Raw genomic sequence first — 18448 nt, 5'->3', positions numbered from 1 at the left:
TCGCTAGCAAGGCCAGAAGTCTGGGATTATGGGAATTGTAGTCTGAAAACAGCTAAATTTGGGAAAGAGAGCTAAGTTTGGGAAACACTGTTCTATTTTTATTTTTATTTTACTTATGATTTTCACTCTTATACATTTCAATAATTTTACAATCATTTTAACATTTCAAAACTTGACTTCCTTCCTCCTCTTTCTGCGGTTCCTTAAATTAATTTTTTTTATATTTTCTGCATATTCCACATTAACTTAATTATCTCATTTATTCATATACTTTAAATATATACTCTGCAAATATATATGTTTATAAAACTGCAGATTGTTACAGTAATCCTGCCAATGTTCTTATCTGTTTACAGTTTATTTTTAAATATTCAATAAACCAGATTCAATAAACTAATAAAAAGTTTGTTACCTTGATTTCTTATTTTTCCGGTAAGATTCGTCATTTCTGCATATTCTATAAGTTTTTGTATCCATTCTTCTTTCGCCAGGGCTTAGCTTCTTCTTTCCATTTTTGGGCAAATAACATTCTTGCCACTGTAGTCGCATAAAAACAACTACCAGACTTTTAGAAGACATCTGAAGGCAGCCCTGTTTAGGGAAGCTTTTAATGTTTAATAGGTTATTGTATTTTAATATTCTGTTGGAAGCCACCCAGAGTGGCTGGGGAAACCCAGCCAGCTGGGCGGGGTATAAATACCGGTAATAAATTATTATTATTATTATTATTATTATTATTATTATTATTATTATTATTATTAATCAACATAGATTGTCCTTTGTCCCAATTGGGATGCATTAAGGAAATTGCATCTGTCTGAAAGCGTTGCCTGTATCAGAAGTGACATTTGCTGCCTAGACTCGGGGAGAATGAATGTCTTTATTTTTTTCAATCTTTCCACAGGGCAATTTGAAGTTTTCTGTGGATGGTGACATACCTGTCATTGAAAACAGCAAGTTAGTGTCTGTCATTGCTGACCTGCTATCAACCAAGGCTGACCTGGTGGAGAAGGCCCTGCTTTTTCGAACCGTTGCTACTGGCCGGGACATCATTGATAAACAGCATACAGAGCAAGAAGCCACCTATGGCAGAAATGCCTTTGCAAAGGTGGATGTTGATACACTCCTGCCAACTTGGAAGTTTTGTTTTATTCTTACAGTGGTTGTTTTGTTCTGTGTCTTCATACTTTTCACCCATGCAGATATGCCCACATAAATTGCTAGCCAGCATCTTAAGTTGTTTGCTCACACCTTTCTTTATTAGCCATTTGCCCATTTCACCTCAAGGTGATTGCCATAGGGGATCAGACAAATGTGGTGGGTTGTTGTTTTTTTTGGAGACATCTGTTTTGAGTAGTTTTATGCCTTGGGGAGACAGGTTAGTATCCTTGGAGACTTATGGAGCCTTGAGAATGCAGAACTCTCCGGACAATATAACCAATATACTTTGGGAAAGAACACCAAGCAATGTCTGAGACAGAGCAACTATTTTTTCCTCAGTGGGAATTGTCCATTGGCCAGGGGTGATGGGTGAGGGGAGAACCCGTAGACTTTACTACAGATAAGAATATTGGTTTAACATGTCTAGCATCTCCAGTGTCTTGCAAATTGACATCACAGTAAAACCTAAAGCAGCTAGAGAGCAAGCTGTAGTTTCCTTAAACCTTGTTAGGATTTTGACAGCTGGTTACATATTCCCCAGTTTCCTGTTAGAGTGCTACAGAAATGCATTACAAAGCTGAACGCTAACAAAACCTGAGCAGCAGAAACAAAAAGTGACCCTAGATATTCTTTTGGTTTGAAGGCAATATACGAGCGCCTTTTCTGCTGGATTGTGACACACATCAATGACGTGATTGAAGTCAAGGACTACAACAGCACAGTTCATGGGAAAAACACTGTAATCGGGGTCCTTGATATCTATGGCTTTGAGATCTTTGACAATAACAGGTGAGATGTCTTGAGAAGGTCAGGCATATCACTTAAATTGTTTCCAGTTGCGGAATTCATTAATTAATTCAATTTGTGTTTGCTTTAGTTTTGAACAGTTCTGTATCAATTACTGCAACGAGAAACTGCAGCAGCTCTTTATTCAGCTTGTTTTGAAGCAAGAGCAAGAGGAATACCAGCGTGAGGGAATTCCATGGAAGCATGTGAGTAGATAAGCCAGAGCGTTCCAAACTGTGTGTCACGACACTTTAAGGTGTCAGCTGCACTGTGTAGGTGTGTCGCACAGACACTCCCCATGCTTCTCCCGAGCCTGGAAACGGGTTAGTTTAACCTCCAGTTTGCTAGTAAAACTGAATTACTGTGTCATGAAACGACGCCTGTCTAAAAGGTGTGTCACCAACATGAAAAGCTTGGAAAGCTCTGAGATGAGCAGTCGGACAAAGCCAACATGGATTCAAAGATGCCAGGTGTTAGCGATTCTACACCAGCAGGTAGCTATCCAAAGCTTAAAAGAGAGGGATTTAGAATGTGAAAGCCCTCCGTCCCCAGCCACGGAGAGTCGAGTGCAGACCCATTCCATTTTGCAGGTTTTTAGTGGTGCTTTGAAACTGCAATAAAGCCATAGGGGAGTTGGATAAATGACCTGAAATACCAGTACAGTGGTATCTCTGCTTGCGAACGGGATCTGTTCCGGAGGCCCATTCGCAACATGAAAAGAGCACAACCCTTGTGATTTGCTGCTTCTGCACATGCGCGTGATGTCATTTTGTGCGTCTGCGCATGTGTGAGCGGCAAAACCTGGAAGTAACCCTTTCTGGTACTTCTGCGACGCTGCGGGACGTAACCTGAAAGAATGTAACATGAAGCAAACGTGACATGAGGTATGACTGTACAGTGGTACCTCGGGTTAAGTACTTAATTTGTTCCGGAGGTCCATTCTTAACCTGAAACTGTTCTTAACCTGAAGCACCACTTTAGCTTCGCCGCCAGAGCACGATTTCTGTTCTCATCCTGAAGCAAAGTTCTTAACCCGAGGTACTATTTCTGGGTTAGCGGAGTCTGTAACCTGAAGCGTCTGTAACCTGAGGTACCACTGTACTGAAATTGGAAGACATTTTGACAGTGAGCGCAACCTTTAGAGTGAAGATGCTCTGCCTGCATCTCTGGGTAAATGTAAAGTGGCACTTGCTCCTCTGTTTCCCTACCATTGCATGTCTGCAATAGAGAGAGAAATCATTCCTTCCTCAGTTGGATCGCTGTTGCAAATAACCCTGCTTGAACATCCTGCAGATTGACTACTTCAACAACCAGATCATTATTGACCTAGTGGAGCAACAGCACAAAGGAATCATTGCCATTCTGGATGATGCATGCATGAATGTCGGCAGAGTCACTGATGGGATGTTCTTGGAGGCTCTTAATACCAAACTGGGCAAACATGCTCACTTCTCGAGCAGAAAGGTACTCCTTTGTGTGTCTATAATAACTTCGCTTGACTAAATCAAGCGGGGGGGGGGGGGAGGGAGTTAAAAACAAACAAACAACCTATATCCCTCTCTTTCACAGTGAGAACAACGTTCAGTTTTGCATAAAATAGCAAACCAGGAGCAGCTTGCATTGCTCCTGTTTGTCATGAAGAAAAGCAAAGAACAATGCCTACTCCAGTGATTACACTGCTGGGTGTTGTCATGGACTGGCTGGATGCAAAGGAGATGTGGGAGGCGCCAGCCAGGGACCACCACCCCCAGGGAAGAGGGTTCAGAACCTGGGTATAGGTGGTGGAATGATGACAAGTGGTCAGAGGGAGAAGGAGCAGAATGGGGGGGGGGGTTCCGAAGCAGAAGAGGTGACAGGGTTTAGTGAACGAGAAGAGGCTGTGGCAGAGCACAGTTCAGACTCGGAGGCAGAAACAGAATCCAGGGAGTCTTCCCCTCCTGCTGCAACCAGCTCCCTTGCTCTACTAGAACACAATGAGAAATGAAAGAAGCAGAGCAGAGTTGGGTTGTGCGCAGAGTCCTGGTGAGCCCTTCAGCTGTTTCATTGGGGCAAGACCCTCCTAGAAAGGGTTGCCTGAGACCACTAGGCCAGAGCTGTGGTTGGTTTCCTTGAACAGAGAATTAACTTCATTGGCCTCGGTTGATTTATTGCTTTGTTGATGACCTATGCCTGCTTCCAGCCCTGACAGATGTCCACTTTGTCACCTCATATGGCATTGCCCATGTACTTTGTAAGTCCTGTCTCAGCTCTAAGGGCCAAACACTGAGATTCTCAGAATGCAAATTCCACCTTTGCAGGGTGTGCTCAGAAGAAATACATGGCACACACTGCTTAGGTAATTGACCTGTCTCCCCCCACAAGCTCTGTAGCTGATGAATAAGCATGAGAGAGTATAATTAAGGACATTCATGTGGCATAAGATCTCCAGAGAGAGAAAGATCTAGTTCTCATCAAGGTGCTAAACCTTCAGACTTCAGATGGAAGTTCCCATAATGGAATATTCTTTCATGTAATTAAAATAAAAATTAAAACTACACCAAAAAGTGTTCTAGCCTTGTCCCCCAAAACCCTATTTTTCATTTATTTTGGGGAAATTTTATATATATATATATATAATTTATTTTATATCTATATATATAAAATTTATTTTATATCTATATATATAAAATTTATTTTATATCTATATATAAAATTTATTTTATATATATATATAAAATTTATTTTATATATATATATAAAATTTATTTTATATATATATAAAAAATTTATTTTATATATATATATATATATATTTTATATATATATATATATATATATATATATATATATATATATATATATATATATATATATATATATATAAATTTCCCCAAAAATAAATGAAAAATAGGGTTTTGGGGGACAAGGCTAGAACACTTTTTGGTGTAGTTTTAATTTTTATTTTAAATGGAGGAGTATGTCATTATGTAAGCACCTCCCTGTGATCTGAAGTGGTACAGTTCAGACACATATTTCCCACCTCAGTGCTTACTGTGCCATAGTAGCAGTAAATGGGAACTTTACTCCCAGCCAAGGGATGCAGGTGGTGCTGTGGTCTAAACCACTGAGCCTCTTGGGCTTGCCGATCAGAAGGTCGGCAGTTCGAATCCCCATGACAGGGTGAGCAGCATTTCCGTGCACTCTGGCACTCACGGTCCTCCATGCACCAGAAGCGGCTTAGCCATGCTGGCCACTTGACCCAGAAAGCTGTCTGTGGACAAACACCAGCTCCCTTGGCCTGAAAGCGAGATGAGCGCCACAACCCCATAGTTGCCTTTGACAGGACTTAACTGCCCAGGGGTCCTTTACAGGTTTTTTTTTTTACCTTAAATGGAAACTTAAGCTAGGTTTGCTTGTTCTATGAATACAGCCATGCTTGTGTTTGTTAACAGAACAAGCAAACCCATGTCTGTCTCTCCAGTACCAAATCCTGTCTTGAAGACCCATTGCAGGACAGGTGTCAGGGAACTGACATCGGAGCGAGAGGCGAAGGGGAGGCTCCCAGATGATGCTGGCGAAGGACCCAGCAGCAGGGGGAGAAACAGCTCAATAGAGGGGGAAGCCAATCAGCTCAACACCGGGGATAAAGGGGGGCAGACGGGGGGATCGGAGAGAGGGCTCCAGGATTCTTCACTGGACATCAGTGAGGAGAGCCCAGGTCCTCCGCTACCCACGCCTTCCCTGCGCAGAAGACTCCCGCGCAGTGAGAGGAGGAGGAGACTGGGTGTCAAACAACTTTTATGCTGGAAGAGGTTCAAGAAACGCCCACTGACGGATTCTGCCAGTGACTGAAGCAGCCACAATGAGAAGGGACTGTGCAGTCAGAAAGGTTTAACAAGGCAAATTAACCGAGAAAGGCACCAGTTTACGCACGAGTAACTCATACCTATTACAGCAGGTAACAGGTTAGGTGTGTGATGCTGCTTGAGGATGAAATGTGAAGATGAATGTGACAGGCACTGACCAGACATCTGCTCATTCATCAGAGTTGCCTGTGGGGGAAGGTATAAGTCGATGCAGCAGGGCATCTTGGCCCAAAAGTTCTGCATGGCATCTGTGTGTGCCTTTCCCTTCCCTTCAACTGTACTGGGAGGAGGAGAGGCGAGGTAGAAGCAGGTAGCAAAACAAGCTGGAGTAGTTCTGATGGTGGAAATGATAAGGGAATTTGAGGCCGTGTGGGGCCCAGGATTATGGGCATGCATGTGCAAGGATGGTGGCTGTTTTAGTCGGCTTGGATGCTGTTTGTAGTTGCCTGAGGGGTACTGAAAATAGGTAGAGTTGACTTGGTGGCTTGTGTGGGTACTAGATGAGGAGAGCACTTGGTGGTGGTGCTCTGTTATGGTGGTACTAACTGGAGGAAGGGACCACCTGGTATGTGCAGATCTTGGACTCGAGGGTGAGAATAGCCTAAAAATGTAAGATCCCATGATCTGAAGTACTGCTGTGCATTGTTAAGTAAGTTTTGACATTGGAAATGTCAGTTTTGCACTGATATCCAGCAGAGGGAGCAGGAGCCTGCTCAATATTGCAGGGAAGAACTGGAGCATGAGTTTGGCAAGGCAATGATGATGTCACTCGCAGCCAATAGAGACCCGGTTTCAATTCATGTGATATTTCCTAAGCAACTAATTTCGCATGACACAGACAACATCAACGTTTGATTTATAGTTAAATGACTCTCCACAGTCAGGCAATGACACAGAATAGTGAGCAAGCTTTTTAAGCACATCAGGCTGGGTATTAAGTAAAATGGGAAGCAGGAGGGAGTGGAGAGAAAAAGCTGGCTTGATGTTGAGCCACAAAATCTGCATTTAGTCACAGTCTTAAGGTGGAGTGTAGGAGATTGCAGACTTACAGCACAGTCCTAATCATGTCTAATCAGAAGTAAGTCATTGGATTAAATGGGGCTTACTCCCAGGTAAATGGGGTTAGGAATGCACCCTTAATTGGATTAGGCTGTGCTACTTGCTGTGGAGATTTCAGGTTGCACCTAGGGCTGATGGGACAAAGCAACAAATAATGGCAATTTTTGAAAATATAAAATGCAGTTGCTACCTGGATCTGTCTCCTGCCCTAAGTGAAGCATGTGGTTGGGTGATAGAAAGATGACAAAACAGTGTTAACGGCTCTACCCAATGCTTGCTAGCTTCAAAACCACAAATAGCAGCCTGAATAATTTTAAGCCCAGAACAATGGTGATCCCATATTTTGGCAGTGTGCTTAAAGAAAGACAGCTCACTTGAAATGAGCCCGCAATGTGGAAAGAGAGCCTCTCACCACGTAGAGCAAATATTATTCTTAATATGCATGAATGAAAACTATGCTCAAGATAGTTAACACAATAGAACCATATATATGTATTTGTTACTGAAATTTGTATCCTGCCCTTCCTCTCCATAGGGTGCCCAATAAAACACTGAATTAGTTTGTATTGTAAAACACAAACTGAAAGTAAAGTAGGAGGGAATATCTGTAGCGGTGGCTTTATGTGTTCTTTACAGAGGGTAGAATTTGCAAGATGTCAGACAGTATGGCTGCAACAGAATCAATCCCATAAAGTATAAGCAAGCTATTTAGAGGCGAGGTGGTTTTCACAGATAAAAAGCTAGGTATCTGGGAATTTCAGCAGAAATCGTGTTGCCGCTTAATGTTATATTCAGTACCATTAGTCTCAAGTCTTCATTAAGCTGAACCTCTTAATTCTTGCACTGCTGAAACTGAATTTCATTTGATACTTGGAGGAAGAAGGGGAGTGTGTCCAGAGCTCTCCAAATTCCAAGACAAATTGTCTGTGAAGAGAGATGGCTAGATCAGGAGACATCAGGATCAGCTAGAATCTATGATGAGTGAAACCCCTCCCCCTAACTACTGCCAAAAATTGCCTGCATGCTTTTAGAATACTTTCTGCTACGTTGAGTAATAAGATATTTTACTTTGGGGGCTTCCTTTTATTTTTACACAAAAGCTCAGGCCCTCATGGCTTTGTGTGTTCCTCAACCCCTATCCACATGCTTCCTGGTGCAATCACAAACTTGCATTCATAAATGTGTTCTCCAAAACACTCTTAAATCGCTTCCTTAATATTTCCGGCAGTTTATTATAGTGGAAACCCAGGTTTCTCTGTATCCCGCAAAGCAAAACCAATCTGGTAGTGCACCACTCGGGTACCTTGCTGAAAGCAGCAACGGTGACCACAAATATTGAGGCAAGTGTTTCTGAAGAGGAAAGGACCGTGTGCTTTGGAAACCATGATCTCGGAACCTCACATGTAATTCTTCAGTACTCCCCGTGAAGCGTATTGGGTTTTGCGTTGGGGCAGATAAGCTCCGAGGGGCTGCTGTGCCCTACATTCTAGTGTCCTAGTTTACAGACAGCAGCACATCAGATACGCAGTCAGCTTGGGTTTTTTGTTTTGTTTTTGTTTTGGTATGGTAAAACCCACGCAGCAGAAGAAAGCATTTTTGCTCTGCGCTAAATAGAAATCTGAGTTACATTACAGGCCTCTTCCCTCTCTTGCCCGATGAAAGGTTCCTGCTAGCTGCACAACTTTCTGCCTTTCTGGCTTGAGTTTTCCCCTTCCTCTCCTCATCCACTCTGGAGAAGATCAAGCCTGCTTCACCCATTATGATTTCCATAAAGGAAGCATTTCCACACAGAGGGACTAGAGCAGGAGAGGAGAACCTGTTGCTCTCCAGGTTTTGTAGACTACATCTCCCACCTTTCCTGACCATTGGTTATGCTTGCTGCAGCTAATAGATGTCCAACCACATCTGGAGGGCCACATGTTCCCCATCCCTGAAGCAGAGGGTTCTTGTGATGTGTGAGTAAGTTCATGAACACATGTCACCCACATAGAGAGCCAGTGTGGTGTAGTGGTTAAGAGCGGTAGTCTCGTAATCTGGGGAACCGGGTTTGCGTCTCCGCTCCTCCACATGCAGCTGCTGGGTGACCTTGGGCTAGTCACACTTCTCTGTAGTCTTTCAGCCCCACTCACCTCCCAGAGTGTTTGTTGTGGGGGAGGAAGGGAAAGGAGAATGTTAGCCGCTTTGAGATTCCTGAAGGGGAGTGAAAGGCGGGATATCAAATCCAAACTCCTCCTCCTCCTCCTCTTCTTCTTCTTCTTCTTCTTCTTCTTCTTCTTCTTCTTCTTCTACCAATCTAGTAGTTTATGCATAATAAAGCCCATGCCATAGGTTATGCTAAATGTGCCCTTTTCTGCGTGGAGTTAATCACAAGTATTTTTAAGTGGGAAAACAGCAGGCTGGAATATAAGCTCTGAGCCCTTCCTTTCACCTACTACCTTTCTCTTGAGTTCCCCCTCCCTGGGTGAGTTCTCCCCCACTTTCTGCCAGACTAACTTCTGCTCTTGGAGCTTGGCTAGAAAAAAATGCTGCTGGGAGGGAGGGGGCCGCAGGAGGAAAGTGACAGACAGGTAAAAGGTCAAGCACCCCACTGCACTTCAACTTGGTCCCACACTGTGCCCTTTATTGCTGTCCACTGGCGACCTAGGTCATCATCTGAATGCTCTCAGCTGCCTATATAATGTTGGGGGAATGAATCTTCAAGATCAGTTTGGATAAATCTCAGCTGCCAGCTACCGTGATGAGAATGTGTCTTTTGTAGTGGGGAAGACATTGGGACACACAAGTCACTGTTGTGAAAGCACCTAGAGGAACGAAAGAGAGAGAACCAATAGTTAGCATGGTTCTGTCAAAACCCAATCATCAGAGCTTCTCCCCAATGTGAATGATTTACTAGATAAAGCAAAGGCCATTTCAGTAAGACTTTTGATCTTGTAATTCCTGCCACCACGACGTGGGTTTTATTTCTGTGCTGGGAAGGCATAATATACGATCCCTTAATATATGGGAAGGGGCACACCTCATTAGATCTCAGGTTCACTCCCCTATATACCATGTTAAAGGACTGCAAGTGCCAAGTTTGGGAGATATCCAGGAGCACAAATAAACAGTAGTGAGCTAAATGAACCAATGACTCTTAACTTTGTATATAAAGCAGGGGCAGCTATCCACATGCTTTATTCTTATCTAAGCAACCTTCCTGCCAACCTAGCAGTTTAAAAGCATGTCAAAGTGCAAGTAGATAAATAGGTACCACTCCGGCGGGAAGGTAAACGGCGTTTCTGTGCGCTGCTCTGGTTCGCCAGAAGCGGCTTAGTCATGCTGGCCACATGACCCGGAAGCTGTACACCAGCTCCCTCGGCCAATAAAGCGAGATGAGCGCCGCAACCCCAGAGTTGGCCACGACTGGACCTAATGGTCAGACCCTTTACCTTTAAGCAACCTCAACCTTTGGATTGGCTCTTTGGCTTTCCTCACAACTGTAGGACCATTACTGTCACTGATGCCACTTGCATTGACATGTGAAATGGAACAGTGTTTGATTTAATGTGTTTTATGTTCATCTTTCTTGCATATCGCTTTGTGTTTTACAACAAGAAAGACTAAATTCTGGCCCTGTTTTCACTTGAGCTAAACTACTTGGTTTTGCTTGACCATGTGAAGATTTCAGTATTCTCTTCAGCTAGCTTCACTTGTGTAATGGTTCTAGGGGTTGCTCGTGCGTAAATCGGCGCCACACCTGGCTGGGTTGCCTGAGTGAACCCTTTCTGTCTGGACAGCCACTCGCCTGTGGCTGTCTCAATCACTGGCAGAATCCGTCAGTGGGCGTTTCTCGAACTTCTTCCAGCAAAGAAGTTCTTTGACGCCTAGTCTCCGCCTACTCTCCCTGTGCGGAAGTCTTCTGCGCAGGGAGGGTGTGGGCAGCGGAGGACCCGTGCTCTCCCCGCTGGTCCCCGGCGAGGAGTCATGGAGCCACCTCGCCGATTCCCCCATCTGCCCCCCTTCTCCACTGGTGCTACGCTGATTTCCTTCCCCAGAAGATGTACTGCTTCTCTCCCTCCCGGGACGCTCTCCGGAATTCCTCTGGAGCCCTCCCTCTCCCTCTGGCTCCGATGGCAGTTCCCTGACAACTTGGTTGCTATATCCTGTGAAAACAGACTTTTCGTAAGTTTCCTATCAATCTGTTCACTTGGTGATGCAGTTTGCCTGTGTATTTGGTTAGATCATCGCACGAAAGAGGAGAGAACAGATGGCAGTGGAGACCCACGGTTCTCCATTCTCTGCAAGTTTCTGTCGCTATAAAGGAACAGTATCACTGAGTCTAAAAGAAAAGGTTGCCTTGACTTACAGATTGTCTGTCTATAAATAAATACCTTATATAACAATAGAATTCGGAAAGACATTCCATTGCTAAACCTGTATGTGAAGCAGTAGTTGAGCACACTGAGAAGCAGCTGTGCAGTGCTTCAGCAATATTGACTTCTTAACCATTTGTTTTTAAGCTCTGTGCTATGGACAAAAACCTGGAATTTGACAGAGACTTTCGGATTAAGCACTACGCTGGAGACGTTATGTAAGTGTGGTTCCTGCACTTGCTTTCTTAGTATCTGTTAACACCTCCTCAAAAACACTTTTGCAGTCGCACACTGCTGCTTCTCCACTCATATTGCACTATAGCCCAAGGTAGCCTTTCTCTTCTTTTGCTTTTTGCAAAGTCTAAGGAAATGTTTGTATATGTTTTGCTTTTCGATAGTTTTTTGGCGCTGCTGCTGTGCTATGCCACTCATAGCTTCCCATGACTGGTCTGTGAGGCGGTCTTGCATTATTCCTCTGCGTAGCCACAAAACCACTATTCAACCTCCCTTATCAAGGGTGTTAAATAAATAAATTAATTAAATTAAATAAATAGTTAGTTAGTTAGGCTATTTAATTTATCTTATTGTACTTGAACACATGTTTTCCTGGGCACCTTGTTAATTTCTTTCAAACACAAAAGCTAAATCTTTCCATAATCCCAGAAGCCATTTGTTTCACTGTTCTCCCTCAAGAATTTGCTTCTTGGCATATTTAATGTGTTGCTGCATCTGTACAATTTTAATGTAGCAACACACACATGAAAGTGTGCAATTTCTGGAGGAAATGTTAATGTAAGGGAAACATGAATAGAAATGTGGGATGAGAGGAGTGACCAGTGGTTGGGTATGATGGGAGTTAATAGCCCAACAATACTTGAAGGACCACTGGGTTAAAGTGTTTCACCGTATAACCCCAGTAATATTTACAAAAGCCCTGCAAGGTAGGTCAGTGCTATCTCTGTATTGCTGTCTTGAGAGCCCTGTTGAGCTATTTTATAAGATCTACATTTTAAAAATCATAGGCTTAGACGTGGACTGAGGTCAAGATAATGGGTGTGTGTGTGTGGGTATGTGTTTAACGTTGTCTAGTTAAGTCCACAGCTGAGATGAGATTTGACCCAGAGTCTTCCCACCTCACTGTTCCTGCCCTTAGGTGTCTCATTCCAATAACTCTCCACTTCAGAATGGATCTTCTTAAATAATACTATTATGCTGGTGAAGCAAACTTGGTTTTTTCTGATTTCAGATAGGGCAGCAACTACTGTTAAGAAATTGGCACGTATTTTTAAACTAGAAAATACGCACAGCTTTGGTTTGGTTTGGTTCTTATGTGTCTGTTTCAAGAAGTTCTGTTTTGTTATTTGGATTATATAGATAACATTTGATAAAAAATACGCATGGCTTTAATTGCTAACTAAATTCGGCCAATCATATAGTGTCCTTCGTGAGACTAGCTTTCACATCTAGTACACCTTCTCTCCAGTAGTCAGTCATCATGTCACTGTGTATGAAGTATATTTTGTTAGCTTCTGATTTAGCCCACTGGAAGTCTACCAGGGAAGAGAGAACCCCTAGTGCTGTTAATTTTCTGCTTGGTAAAATGTGTGGTGCCACAGTACTGATAACCATGTGTTGTTGAGACTGCTGTGATCCGTTCCAGACATGGTAACTCTGTCTCCGCAGTTTCTGAACACCAAGGTACTGGAAACTGCAGGAAGAGAGAGTTCTCTTTTGTACTAGGGTCCTGTTTGTGGGCTTCCCATAGCGATCTGGCTGGCCACCATGAAAACAGGACACTAGAACTACATGGCTCAATCCAGCAAGCTCTCCTTAGGTACTAAATGCCTCTCCCTTTCAGTGGCCAATTGTTACTTTTGTCACTTGAGGTTCACTGAAATTAATTCTCTCTCTTTCTCTCTCATTTACCAGCTACTCAGTCACAGGATTCATAGATAAAAACAAGGACACTTTATTTCAAGATTTCAAGCGCCTGATGTACAACAGGTAAGGAGTCAAGCTTCAGACATGTAAAAGGGTAATACTGGGAAATAAATTCGTAACGAATTTTTTAAAATGTTTAAAAGTACTCCTCCCCCCCAAAAAAAAACAGAGTCATAGAATCATAGAATCATAGAGTTGGAAGAGACCACAAGGGCCATCGAGTCCAACCCCCTGCCAAGCAGGAAACACCATCAGAGCACTCCTGACATATGGTTGTCAAGCCTCTGCTTAAAGACCTCCAAAGTAGGAGACTCCACCACACTCCTTGGCAGCAAATTCCACTGTCGAACAGCTCTTACTGTCAGGAAGTTCTTCCTAATGTTTAGGTGGAATCTTCTTTCTTGTAGTTTGGATCCATTGCTCCGTGTCCGCTTCTCTGGAGCAGCAGAAAACAACCTTTCTCCCTCCTCTGTGTGACATCCTTTTATATATTTGAACATGGCTATCATATCACCCCTTAACCTCCTCTTCTCCAGGCTAAACATGCCCAGCTCCCTTAGCCGTTCCTCATAAGGCATCGTTTCCAGGCCTTTGACCATTTTGGTTGCCCTCCCCTGGACACGTTCCAGTTTGTCAGTGTCCTTCTTGAATTGTGGTGCCCAGAACTGGACACAGTACTCCAGGTGAGGTCTGACCAGAGCAGAATACAGTGGCACTATTACTTCCCTTGATCTAGATGCTATACTCCTATTGATGCAGCCCAGAATTGCATTGGCTTTTTTAGCTGCCGCGTCACACTGTTGGCTCATGTCAAGTTTGTGGTCAGTCCTTTTTGTTGAGGTTAATTCAGATGGAAATTCCCGTGTGTCAAAAAAAGGTTATTTATGTATGCCACTACTGTGGCCTGTGTTTTTTGTTAGCCTCCAAATGGAAAATGAGCGAGGTCCCAACTAAAGAAGAATGGCAACTTAAACTGATGAAATATGTGCAGCTTGTGGACCTAACAGATAGAATAAGACAGCAAGAAGAACATATGTTTAGAGAAGATTGGAAAATGTTTATTGAATGTATTGGGGGGAAATTGTGTACACTTGAAAGCGTTGGCAGCATTAAGATAAATACAACAGTGTAAACAAGTTTTGATGGATGTAATAATAATGAAATACTAAATGGTTTAGTTTATGTAAAATATGCAGGGATTTATGATATGCAAAATGAACCATGGAAAGAGAAGAAGGGAAGCCATCAACATTTTAAGGTTGCTTCAATGAATATTTCAAATGGTAAAACAGAAAATTTAATAAAAGTTATACAAAGAAAGGAGTCAAGCTTCAGTTATTCGTATGTCTCTTCACTACAGCTGACCAAATATTACTGACCTTTCTACTCTTCCCCCCCCCCGGCTTTGTAGCTCCAATCCCGTGCTGAGAAAGATGTGGCCAGAAGGCAAGTTGAGCATCACAGAAGTGACCAAGCGACCACTGACCGCTGCTACCCTTTTCAAGAACTCAATGATTGCTTTAGTGGACAACCTGGCGTCAAAGGTAATAATGGGTTTCGGTTTAAGGCAGGGGTGGGGAACCTTAGACTCAGGGCTAAATGGGACCTCCAGGCACTCTCCATAGGACATACCCCCTCACCAGTCCTGCTCTGCAACTTCCTTGAGTGACATAGCTGAAATTCTTGCACTGTCATCATGCCTGGATATTGAAACCTCATGACTTTTCGTGTGGCTGGAATGTAGCTTACTGTTCAAAAAAGAGTCACATACTTCTCCTGTGTCCGCTCTTGCCTTTGCCCCAACTCACAATTCACGAGTAGCCTTGGCAAAGTGGCTCTCGTGATGGAAAAGGGTCCCAGCACCTGGTCTAATGTCAGTTTTTTTCATCTACCCTGTTTCCCCAAAAGTAAGACAATCCCCCCAATATAAGACCTACTTCCAGTTTTGCCTCTCGCTGTAATATAAGGCCTCCCCGATAATAAGGCCACCCCGGAATATAAGGCCCCCGAAGCTACCGTAAGGCATTGTACCGTATACAGGTAATAAATTTCCTTTTTTTGTTGTTGTTCAACAATAAATGTGTACCGTATTCTTCTTCATGGAAAAAATAAGACATCCCCTGAAAATAAGACCTAGCGCATCTTTGGGAGCAAAAATTAATATAAGACACTGTCTTATTTTGGGGAAAACAGGGTATGTAGGATTTCATTATTAAAAATATTAGCCTTCCAAACAACAGCAGCAGCACAGAATTCCTACAGCATGTTCTATGTTCAGAGGGTTAGATAGTGCTTATTGCAACCCTCCTGCCAACACTGAAGAAAGTTGATAATTTTTTTTAAAGACGAGAAAGCAGAGGCTGATAGGCTAGCTGACCCAGGACTTGAACTGGGCTCTGATGTTTTCCAGAGGTATAATTTCTAAAGATGGGTGATGGGTGCAAAGCTTGCCAGGAAACCACTCTGACCTGGAATCATGAACCTTTAGTCTAATACGTGGTAGAATTGGTTAACTGGTCTGGGGTTTGTATATGACTAGTGGCGTGCTATGATTGGTTGCAGACTTAGTTGGTATTTTTATGTTCCATTGCTGCATGAGCAGAATGAGAAAGGGGGCAGATTTCATGAGCTCTCTGATGACATTAGTGGCGGTCAAGTGACCTGTAGCCATTCTTTTGCTGTCTTAGCTTTACAACAGTAGGGGAGTCAGGACTTGCCCAGGGGTAATGTAGATAGAATCTGCAACAAGCTGGCCATTCCTTCTGATTGCCCCCTCCCTGTGCTTCTGGAGACGTCCATTTCCTCAATCTCAGGCTGGTTTAGTTACAGCAGCATAGGATTTACATCGACAATGTTAAAGGTAAAGGGACCCCTGGCCATTAGGTCCAGTCATGGCCGACTCTGGGGTTGCGGCGCTCATCTCGCTTTATTGGCCGAGGGAGCCGGCGTACAACTTCCGGGTCATGTGGCCAGCATGACTAAGCCGCTTCTGGCAAACCAGAGTAGCGCATGGAAACGCCATTTACCTTCCCGCTGGAGCGGTACCTATTTTTCTACTTGCACTGTGTGCTTTCAAACTGATAGGTTGGCAGGAGCAGGGACCGAGCAACAGGAGCTCACCCTGTCGCGGGGATTCGAACCGCCAACCTTCTGATTAGCAAGCCCTAGGCTCTGTGATTTAGACCACAGCGCCACCCGCTTCCCACATCGACAATGTTACGATGCTGTAAATTTACTACACGATCATAACCTGGGCTTATGATGGCATAGAGGGCTTAATAGCAATCCAACCCTTGTCTGGTCAGCATAACTTGAGGACAGAATGCTACTAGCAGCCAACTTTATCCCATGCAAGCAAAGATCTTGGCAAAGGGCTCTGTAAGCCACTTGTGCCTTGCACCCCCAGCAAGAATAGCGCCAGAGGGTTCCTCAGAAACAGACAAGCTTCGAAAACAAAGCATGTAAGGAAAAAGCTCTGCTGCTATTCATACAGGGTTGGCTCCTGTATCTAAGCTCACATGGGAACGGGTCAGTGCAGCGCCTCTGAGGTTTATTTCAGTTTATTTCTCCATCCTTTCCCCCCCCTTACTGACTTGAACCTTCTTTTGCATTATGGGCATTAATCACATGATGGGTAGACAGTGCTCTATGTGAGGCAAAATTAGTGAAGCTCTAAAATCTTAATTTAAAAGGCGAAGCAGTAAAGAGACCCAGGGAGAAGGTACAAACAAAATGCATTAGGAGGTCCCATGGGGATTTCTTCCTGCAGAGTGTGTAGGAAAGGTTCTGTCTTGATCATTCAAAAGTTTTATGTGCAATCTTTTCCTTAATGAAGAAGGACTGCTGAGTTCTTCAGAGCAGCAACGTGGACATTAAAGTCTGGCTCTTTGGCAGCCATTAAGAGCTTTACAGCTGTCAAGCCAATATGTTAAATAAATGGGTTATAATGGTTGCATTAAATTTTCTTTTATGAGGGAAGCGTAATATTGTGTGCTAAACAGCTGACAAAATGTGCTGTTCAAAAACTGTCCAGGCTTGAATAGCATTAACTTCATTGTTGTCTTTATTTTATTTTTGTAAGATTACATTTGTAATGCACTATATATCTATATCTATATCATCTATATCTATATCTCGCTTCTTAAAAAAACCTGCTGTGGTTGCTGATATGCTGTCAATATACCAAATTAAGAATGTTGGTACTTACCTGTAAAGACTTAAACAACTTGGGACCAACTTAATCCTTTATTGGTATAGACTTAACTGGTCGCTAAGATCTTCAGCCAAGGTACTCCTGGTTGTTTCACAACCAACAGTGATCCATCTTGCAACAACCCAGAGGAGGATCTTTTCTGTTGTGACACCCAGCCTATGAAACAACCCTCCAAGATCATGCAAGTGCCTGCCTGCTTGCTAAGAACTTACCAATTATCCTACTTTTATATCATTTTGCATAAAAATCTTAAAGCAATTCACAATAAAACATTAAAAGTACAACACGAATGTATTAAGGCCAGTGTATTGAGTTTATCTGGACTTGATTGCTGCCGTATTTGTTGCTTTGTTGTAGTTCTAATGTTTCCTAGCACAATTCAAAGTGTTGGTGCTGACCTTTAAAGCCCTAAACGGCCTCGGTCCTGTATACCTGAAGGAGCGTCTCCACCCCCATCGTTCAGCCCAGACACTGAGATCCAGCGCCGAGGGCCTTCTGGCGGTTCCCTCATTGCGTGAAGTAAGGTTACAGGGAACCAGACAGAGGGCCTTCTTGGTAGTGGCACCTACCCTGTGGAACACCATCCCTTCAGATGTGTAGGAAATAAGTAGCTATCTTCTCTTTAAAAGACATCTGAAGGCAGCCCTGTTCAGGGAAATTTTTAATATTTAACGCTGTATTGTTTTTAATACTTGATTGGGAGCTGCCCAGAGTGGCTGGGGAAACTCAGCCAGATGGGCGGGGTATAAATAATAAATTATTGTTGTTGTTATTATTATTATTATTATTATTATTATTATTATTATTATTATTATTATTATATTCTAATGTCTTATTATGAACTGCTTTGAGATTTTTATGAAAGGTGAATAAAAAGTAATTTAAATAAAGAGAAAACAGTTTACTAATAATTTAGAAGCCTGCTAATCTTGTTAATGGTCTCCTCTCGGTACCTCTGATTCTGGCCGAATATTTTTGCTTAGATTCTCCATCTGACCTTCAGACTTTCCTCTTTTCCATTCAAATCAGTGGAGCATGTAATACAGTCAAGAGTCTTCGGTCATGGAGCCATTGGCAGAGTTGTCTTATTG

At 43.0% G+C, this 18448-nt stretch overlaps 1 protein-coding gene across 2 annotated transcripts in view; it reads left to right on the top strand.

Moving 5' to 3' along the window:
- The window catches only part of MYO1D (myosin ID), a 171870-nt gene that overhangs the window by 41457 nt on the left and 111965 nt on the right, over positions 1-18448 (top strand). For both annotated transcript variants that reach the window (XR_014001258.1, XM_081166191.1), the window contains exons 8-14: positions 905-1108; positions 1805-1950; positions 2039-2153; positions 3241-3411; positions 11351-11421; positions 13133-13207; positions 14556-14688. Coding sequence is in view for 1 of the 2 variants with exons in the window: in XM_081166191.1 (XP_081022317.1) it covers positions 905-1108; positions 1805-1950; positions 2039-2153; positions 3241-3411; positions 11351-11421; positions 13133-13207; positions 14556-14688 (915 nt within the window). In the remaining variant the exon portion in view is untranslated. The remainder of the gene's footprint in view (positions 1-904; positions 1109-1804; positions 1951-2038; positions 2154-3240; positions 3412-11350; positions 11422-13132; positions 13208-14555; positions 14689-18448) is intronic.

This window comes from Podarcis bocagei (assembly GCF_964188305.1).
Source record: "Podarcis bocagei genome assembly, chromosome: 13".
Classification (NCBI taxonomy): Eukaryota; Metazoa; Chordata; class Lepidosauria; order Squamata; family Lacertidae; genus Podarcis; species Podarcis bocagei.
The sequence above is the reverse complement of the archived record's forward strand: the minus strand, read 5'-3'. Positions and strand labels throughout refer to the sequence as shown.